Below are 9086 nucleotides of genomic sequence, written 5' to 3'. Positions count from 1 at the left end.
CTTATTCGGTACTAAAGTTATAGATGAAGACATGTCAAATGAAACTAAAGCTACATTAATTAGTAGCTGCATCTTAATCATGATGATGTATTAGCTCAATAAGAAAGAGCCAGTAATTTTTGAAACTATATTCCAGYGAATGCTGTAAAAGCTTAGGATTAATTGACTGTAAATAACTCGTGTTTTTATTAACAAGAATATGTCTAGACTCTCCACTGAAACTACAATAAATACCCTCAAACTGCATAAATCAGAAAAAAAATTAAAACTTTTTCAGGGAGAACAGGATTCTGTGTGGTGGCATTTTTTTCTTTAATAAAAGAAAACAAGAGAAAAAAMCCCAAACAAAACCCCAAGKGTGTCCTTAGGTGCCTTGTGATTTATCATGTTGTTTGATTGGGCTATTGCAAAACTACTCTAATCAGGATTAAGCCKTGTACCCTGGAAACTAGAGGTGATAAGATTATCTGGTAATCAAAGGTGATTTAGAAGATCAAAGCCTTTTTTGAGGGAGTAATATCCCATTTTTTTTTCCTTCAAAAGGGGTTACTTGGTTTTAACTTGTGTTTAATGTTATTCTCTCCTTGCATGCTGATAAGCACCTAGAGTAAAGATGTGGCTTTTCTGAAACCACAGATGTTTAATTGCAGTAACAGTCAATTGGATCAGGGTTTTACCTCCCTCCTGGAAAAGTCACAACAGCCCCTTTTCACTCAGACTGTGATGCCAACTGAATAAATAACATGCTGAATAATTATAATTTTGTTAGTTTTTAAACTCTGTTATCTAAACAGTGGAAAAAAGGACTTGGCTACAGGACCTTTCCTCATTAATTAAATTTGCCTGAGACTCACCCAGCTACAAAGTGTTTCTTTTACTCCATGTAGATCTTTGAGTAAAACCACGGAATGAAAGGAGAAGCATCTYGCTGGTACTTCATTAGATTGTCGAGCCCCAGTTTGGGGTTTTKGATGTAATGCCATCATATATTTTCCTTGCAAGAGAAGACGAAGCCACGTTTTGGAGGCTTGGGCAAAGCTGTTTTGTGTCTGCTTTGAGGCTGGGTCCTCTGGCCTCGCCCCTCATGCCTCTGGGGGTGTTTCTGCTGTCAGTCCCTCTGCAGCCCCTGGCCCACAATGTAGAGCTCGGGGTGGGAAGCRGATCTGTTGGACTCTTTGATTTCAGGAGCACCAGAGCTGTTCCAAGAGTCACTTGCTTTTCTAGGGCTCCTCTCCAAGCTGCAGAAGGAAAGATGCTTAAGTTAAGAGGCTAATGAATCGTGACTTTTTAAAACAGCACTGATTAGACCGTGTTAACCCACAAAGCACAAATGCTGCACGATACCCTGCCATTCCCCACCTCCTGCTGTATACATGCTCTTTAGATGCACCATCCATTTTTCACTCCTGTGAAAATGYACAGTGCCAAATGCACTGTACTGCTCCCTCCCAAACCTCTCTTGGGAAGAAAACATTTTGTATGTTTAAGAGGGGATCACTGTGATACTGGGTTCCCTTCCAGATAAGGGCAGATTTGAGTGAACAAGTCTTGTTTCAGCGGGCTGAAGGAAAGGAAAGGTCTTACATCTGATGTGCCTCTGCACAGCCTGGTTACAGTGATTTCCGAGCACGCCAGCATGACTGTGGGAGGGGAATTCTGGTATTGTAAATCTGCTACTCTCACTCTGGAGAYAGGAGCACTGAGACACAGAAAGTGTAAATGATGTTCCTGAGGTTGCTCTGGCACTCGCTAGGGGTACAGGGCCTTTATTTATCAAGACTGATCACAGCAGTGGATCCTGTCATGAGCACCTCATGCCCTGTGCCTTCCTGCTGAAGTGTGCCCTGTGTTGCTGCAGCAAATTCAARTGGTTTAAGCTCAACAGGGGGAAATAYTTCASAGCTATCTGRGAATCATTACTGTATTTTAAGTACRTGAACTGCTGAACTGAATGAGCTTTCCACTACAGACAAGCTGTTATGTTCCTACTCTAACTGCTAGGACTTTAATGATTTGAACTGCTTAATGAAGGACTTTGCGATACATGTCCAGTCATGAAACTAATCCAGATTCAAATATCCCCCAGCAGCAGAAGGGCCCATTTGGACTACTTGCTTTGAGCCTGATTCAATCACCCCAATCTATTCTCAAGCCCTCATTGAACAATATCTTAAAGACAAAAGCATTTAATCTTCTCTCTCTGCTGTACCTCTTGGGAGAGAAGCAATCCAAATTAAATACTATTTTGTTAAGGTGCATATGCAGAAACTGTGTTACAGATGAACAGAATTTCTGTGAGCAGAGCAATTGTACATGTTGTGCCTTACTGAGATGTCAATAATTGCTGGTTGCTGTCAAATGACCAAGCTTAGAAACTACCAAAGTTATCTCAGTCTAGCTCTACTCACAAGCTGCTCAGTTAGGAACAACAGAGCTGACTTGAGAACTGACTTGAGAACTGAAACCTGAAACAAGTTCTTGTCAGGTACCCTAAGACTAAATCCAAAACCTCCAGCTCCACCCCTAGTTAGGGCTAATAATGTTTTAAGCCATKATATTCTTTACATCATGGGGTGGATAGAAGACAGGCTTGGGAAAAGAGTGGGTTTTGCCTTCTAGGAGAGCAATGAGGGTGTAGGAGACACACGAATCTGCRCACAACACTGACATTTAATGCCCATCAGTGCCATCTGGCAAAATAAGATGGAAGTTGCCTCTTTTTTGTGTGTGTTCCTGCTAAAAGGGGGTATGTGGGAGAGGCAACTCAGCTGCCTCTTTTTGCTTGTACAAGTTCCTGCCAGATTATTTTTGGCAACCTACTTCTCAGCAAATGGTTGTCTTAATTTSGTATGGTAAAAGTAGGGGGATTTATCTCTTATATCTCTGATTTTGTGAGCATGGGAGAAACTGGATAACTCACTGGCCTTCAGAATGTTTTACCTATRAAAGATTGATGGTATCTCAGGTTTGACTCTGTGTCTGCTACCTTCTACTAATAAGCTGCTAATAACACAGAAAAATAACACAAAAAAAACACCACACGGACCAAAAAAAGGCATTGTTGTATGTGGAAAGAAGAGGTAAATTAAGGGAAGGAATGAAGGAAAGGAGACCAACAGTGTAGTAATGGCTTGTGAATTTGAGACCAAATGCAAACATGGCTAGAACAAGGAGGTTTAGGTTTACATTTAGACATTTTGAGATTTTCCTCTGTCAGTTGGATGAATTATGGAGCAAAGAGAGTCCTGGCTACTTAATGATCTGGGAGGAGAAAGATAGATCAGTGTGGACGTTTGYCTATTAAAGCACCTGCTGAAAGAGCAGGGCTCAGCCTCTGCCCAGGGTGATGTGGCGCTCACAGCTGTGGCAACCAAGTCCTCAGCAGGAAGAGAGAGCCAGCAGGGATGTGAGGAGCTCTCAGAGCTTTTGCTGTGTTCTCATTCCTAAAATGATCCTTCTCTGCCCATCRGCACATTGGCTGTGATATTCATTTTAGGCCACTCAATGCAAGGTTCATAAAATATACTTTATTTTAGGTGTAAGAAAACACACAGTTGAGTACTGTATCTTAAATCAGTGTGTGTTTATTAATGGTCCAAATTTCCCTTTTGCTTATGTTGATATAAACTTGGSCTAAGTGACTAGTACTATTGTTGATGTTCATTGGGATAAATGATAAGCTGAATATTAGGATATATTTCGTTCTTCTAAAATACTTGTACATCATAACACAAGGATATATGACTTTTTTTCATGAAAGGGATGATTTTATTTACAGTGATATTTTTTAATATTATTCACTATACTCTGACAGACTATGATAGAAAGATAATACACCCCACTGAGGTATAAATTAGCTAGCAATTTATAATAGACTGATTTTAAAATGCATCCATAAAACTGCCAGTGCTTTTGTCTTGCACAATTTTACATAAAACCTCTTTTGAAAACATTTATTTCTGCTGGCAGGCACTGAAKGAGCCAAAACTGACTTCACACAGTACATAAAAACGACAAAAACCCGAGCAACACTGTACAGGAGTTTTTTAAAATATTGAAATGTCGGGCTRCAATGCAATATAAAACTGGGAATGCAAAATGGCTTGCATTTGCCAGTGTTTTTTACATGTTTTGTTCTGCACATTCCTCTACTGCCAGCATGGGACACTTGGTCCTTATTCTGTCTTTGGGGAGGGAATGCCTGGACATCTGTCTTCAGTGCCCATCACTGCCCCTGTGCTCACAGTGCACCTACAAGTGCAGTTTTATCCTGTTGGGGTTGATCTTGCAATCCCTACCCCTCCTCAGGGGAATGAGTCATTTGACTGCAGCTCTTCTGGGGCAAGAGCAAAAATACTGCTCATGTGTGGAAAGGTTACCGGAGAAGCTTAAGCTTAATTGACTTACACATCCTAAGATGTTAAGAAACTAGAATAACAACACTGTGCTTCCAGGCTGTTACACATCTTTGAGTATTCCCAAATACCCACTTCTATTTCCTGGCTGGTTTCATGATTCTTTTTAAATTTTTTTGTTTAGATCGTAGACAAAATTGAAAGCTAAGCCCATTTTTTTAATAAGAGGCCACCAATTTTTGCAAAAATTGAATTGGCATGTGTTGATGTTTCAATTTCTTTTTCAGAGCAATGAATCTTCAGTAGCCATGGGATGCTTTTCCACTATGAAAAYTGGGCTTGGGCTGTGGACCCATCAGACTTGAAATCATCCCCTAGATCCGAAAGCATGCACAAGAAGCTCAAAACTCCAACCTGTAATTATGTCCACACGGATTCTTGCCTACACACTATTTTCTGCCTCTCATTCTTGCCAGCTGATTTGAAACATTCTCCCACAGCTTGCAGCTGAACAGTTTACTGGATTAGAGGCTGGTGATAGAACAACACCCCTCTTCTTGGATCAAGCCAATCCTCAATGAAAATTTATCTTTATAACCTGAGGGCTGTTTCAGAGCTTTTAAGAATTGAATGTGGATGCCCTCAGCCCCCACAGAGATAAGGGGAGTTCTGTGTCATGGAACCAACACCGAATTTTCCCCAGGGTGCCTGTCACAGCTTATGTGAAAGTGTAAGGCTTGAACAAGCCATGGAAAATTAACTCTTCCCTTCATTCAGACTGGTAATCTACTGAAATCTAAGGCAAGAAAATAGAGCAGATTCTTTCAGTTGGAAGGGACCGACAATGATCACCCAGTCYAGCTACAGTGCTATCTTTGCCCAGCCATCTCTTCTGCACACAAACAGGGCACCTTTCTGGGAAACCTCTTAACAACACTAAATTCCCATCAGAAGTTTAGAAAGCCAACACAGTGCTATARGTCTGCTTTTCTGGCATGAAGTTTCTTACCTTGCTTGGTTTAGTGTGGGTTCACTGGCAGCTGTTAGAGGAGCTGGAAGATGAAGCTGGACCCCTGGTCGGCGGTCAGAGAAACTTCTCCTTACAAACGGCTGAGGACTGGGGGTGCTCAGGGACAGCTTTCTGCTCCTGTCTCCGGGCTGCTGGAATAGCAAACTGCTCTTTTGGGAGTGTGAAGAAGCTTCAGGCTGGCTGGTCACCTCAGCAGCTGGGTGGGTGGGTACCAGTGGAGGTCTGGCCTCGAATAAGGAAGAGGTGGCTGGGCAAAATATGGAATGGACATTGCTGCCTCTCTTGGAGGAGGAGAGCTGGTGCTCGCCCCCAGCATCCAGGCCAGCTCTTGGTCCCTTGTAGGAGCAAGATGGGGAGGCTGGTGGAGAGGGAGTGGTGGGGAATGRAGCAGGGGAGCCCACTGGTGAGCTTTGTTTGCGCCCCGCAGGAGGGCTGAATGGTTTTCGCAGTGGTGGTGGAGAGGGCAGCTTCTTGTGCGAGGGTGGGCTGGGCACTCTGGGGCTAGAGGGGGGACTGGGTTTCCTCTGCATGGTGGGTGAGCTCACCTGTGTGTTGCTGAAAGCCTGCAGAGAGTGTCTGTGATGTGCTGGAGGGCTGAAAAGCCGTTTCTCAGTTGGAGAAGAGGGAGCAGTTCTTGTTGGGGAGACCCTCCTGGCAAACAGTGAGCCTTTCTCACTGCTCTGGGGTGAATCAGGAGAGCCATGCTTCTGGCACGGTGTCGAAGTCACAGGTGAGTTGGGCCCCTTGCTCTCTGGGCTGGTGCTGTGWGGGCTTGAAACCCCACTGAGATTGCGAAGAGGAATAATTTTATGGGTTTGCTTGTATAAATCTGCAGCCTCTTTTCTCTGGGTTGCTAATATCTTCTCCTGGCTAGGGATGTGCACATTGGTAGGGCTCAGCTGAAGCGAGTACCTCTTCAGTTTCTCATCCCTTGACCCGCTACTCCTCAGACCTTTATTAGTCACCGCACTGGGGCCGCTGGTATTTTTACTTGGCAATAAGTCAATGGACTGAAGGGAGGCTTTCATTTTTGGGGAAACTTGTGATCTCTTAGCAGCATGCAATTCTGGTTTGGTGGGCTTTTTGTCATCTTCTGAAGACTTTCCTTCTATTCTTGCAGTTTCTTCAGGCTCGGATAAATTTTCAGAAGAAGTGTCCATTAACATTTCAGGTGGTGGTGGTGGCAGGTTCTCATTGTCTTCATCAGTCTCTTCCTTTGTGTCCTTCTTGCTTATTTCTGCAGGTGGTGGAGGAAGAAAGGTATTTGGAAAGCTAGAAGAAACATCATTGCTGTTTGTGTCTTCTGCTGGTGAAATACGATTCTTAAGATTTAAAGGTGCCAGGCCTCTCTGAAAGGGAATGGTTGGTGGGGAGACTGGAAGTCCAAATTTTCTGATGCACTTTATTGGTCCTAAGGATCTTAAAGGTGCGGCTTTTGCAAGATCATCAGAAGGACTGAAGGTTTCAATAAGTTTTTTGACAGACTGCCGGGGGGTACAGCTGCTGCYACTGAGCGTTTGTGGTGCAGGAGGCTCATTTTCTTTGCCTCCTGATGTCACCTGGGTAGGCACAGTAGCTCTTACAGGCTTCCTGCCTCTCTTTTCATTCAGCTGATGGACAGGATTTTGATCAGACGTGAACAAAGGGGCTTTATCCTGATTAGGCAGGATGTTGAAATTTTTTGAGAGGCCTGCCTTCAGTTTCCGAGAGGATYTAGATGTAATTTGCACATCCTGCAAATAAGGTGCTGCTCTTGATTTCCAGAGCTCTGGGTTGTTAGCTGTATCCTTTCCATACAACAACTCCAGCCTTTTGCTGAGCTCCTTTTGAGTTCTCTGAAGCTCTAGGAGAGTCGGGTCCTCTGCCTGGCTTCTGAGGGACTCCTCTGACCTGGACCGTCGTTGTTTCCCAAATGTTCTCTGTCTGCCTGTTGCCGTACTGGGCCTTTTTGCCAGGAGTGCTCTTCCGCTCTCATCCTCTATCCATTCTCTGCGCCTGGATTTAGCTGGGACAAACTTGATTTTCTCACTGATGGCATCTTTCATCTTCAAAATGATTTCTTCTGTATCTGCATTCTCTGTCCTCTTGATGGACTGCCTTTGCATGTTATCAGTGAGTGCAGGTGAAGACAGGGACCTTTTTGGCAGAGCATCCTTCCCCATTTCTGATAAACTTGTGTTGTCGTCATCCTCCCCCAGGGTGCTCCCTTCATCATCATCATCATCATCATCCTCATCCTCAGAAAGAAAATCTGTTGATTCACAGATTTTGAAACGTTCACCTTCCTGAGCAGAATCAGACTGCAAGGGGTTGTAGGAATGGCTTTTGCTCAAGCTCGAATATTGGGGCATGGTGGAAGTGCCTTTGGGTATTCCACCCTGACATGACAGCGCTTCCCTGCTTTGCACRGATGAATGAAAGATGTTTTTAAAACGCCTTTCGAGTGTACAGCCATGGGATGCAGTTGTGCCTGCTGACGCTGTCCCACCACTCACACGCTCCGCTGCTCTGGCCTGCTTTCGGGATGGATGTCCATGTGCACTGGAATCACTTGGCTGTCCTCCATGCTGGCTGAGAGCATTGAACTCTTTGAGGGATTCGTTGTCCACACCAATGCCACTGTCCTCAGAACAGAGAGTCCTGTCATCACCCTGGGACTGAGGGGGTCCCACAGTYGAGGCTTCAAGCAGCTTTATTGTCCGTAGCAGGTGCTCATCAAAGCTTTGCTTTGCTTTCAGTTTGCCTTCCAAGTTGCTCGCAGCGGACTGCAGGTAGCTGCATGTCTCCTGCAGGGCATTGGAGGTGAGGGAGGCCAGCATGCCACTCACCAACTGCATTTTGTTGACCGTGTACTGCAGAAGCTGTTGCAGAAGATCAGGGTGCTCCTTCAAACCGTCTTTTTCTGCCGGCCATGCCAGATTCTCACCTACATCTCTGAGAAGATTTTCCCCATCGTTGGTGATTTCTTCCAAGAGCTGGTTGATTTCGTCGAAGCGAAACACAAGAAARCTGATCATCTGCTGCAGGAAGAGCTGAGTTTGAGTGGCCTGGTTGGCCATGTGCAGAATAGTTTCATACTTGGAAAGGTTGGGATTTAGGTAGGCGTATGCACTGTAGTGAGCCTTGACGAGCAGCTCTGGGAAGTCAACCTTCTCCTCTGGCTCACACTGGGCCAAAATGGACTTTTCTTTACTTTTGTTAGGTTGACCTTGCTTTGCCAGCTTATGGCTTTTTTTCTTCTTTCCTTTCTTTGGGATTTGCTTTCCGTTGCTTTCATTCTTGTCATCCCAGATGAAAGCTGATGCTTCTGATTCACAGGAGGTTTGCTTTCTGATCTCTATGGACTCAGTGATGTGCTTTTGAGATTCAATCAGCTCAGACAAAATGACTTCAGCATCTGTGGCTGTTCTCTCAATTTTCTTGTCTTCCCTGYGAGTCTGGGAATCTGAATGAGCCTTGGAAGATAACTGCAAATTATCATTTTCATCCTGCTCTGACAGTCTATCCTCCTCTTCTTCCAGGTAGTCCTTCCTCTGGATCCCATATTCATCGATATTGTAGCAAGATGAACCTTTAACCAGCAGAGGGATTCCTTTATCTCTTGAATCAATTGGCAGGACACTTTGGGGTTTATTCAAAGCCTTAAGACCACTTCTTGCAGCAGTACTACTGATCTCACTGTGAGAAGGTGTGCAGCCCAT

At 44.4% G+C, this 9086-nt stretch overlaps 1 protein-coding gene across 1 annotated transcript; it reads right to left on the bottom strand.

Annotated features, from left to right (window-relative positions):
- Positions 1-1108: 1108 nt before the first annotated feature.
- PCARE (photoreceptor cilium actin regulator) lies at positions 1109-9086 on the bottom strand. Its single transcript, XM_057378187.1, has 2 exons — positions 5365-9086; positions 1109-1238 (listed from the first exon to the last, which is right to left on the bottom strand). The coding sequence occupies exons 1-2, from the start codon at positions 9084-9086 to the stop codon at positions 1109-1111; spliced, it is 3852 nt and encodes a 1283-aa protein (XP_057234170.1).

The sequence above is a fragment of the Malurus melanocephalus genome, unplaced genomic scaffold (genome assembly GCF_030028575.1).
Source record: "Malurus melanocephalus ecotype Western Australia unplaced genomic scaffold, MMel_1.1 scaffold_345, whole genome shotgun sequence".
Lineage (NCBI taxonomy): Eukaryota > Metazoa > Chordata > Aves > Passeriformes > Maluridae > Malurus > Malurus melanocephalus.
Note: the sequence above shows the minus strand (reverse complement) of the source record. Positions and strands in the feature narration are given on the sequence as shown.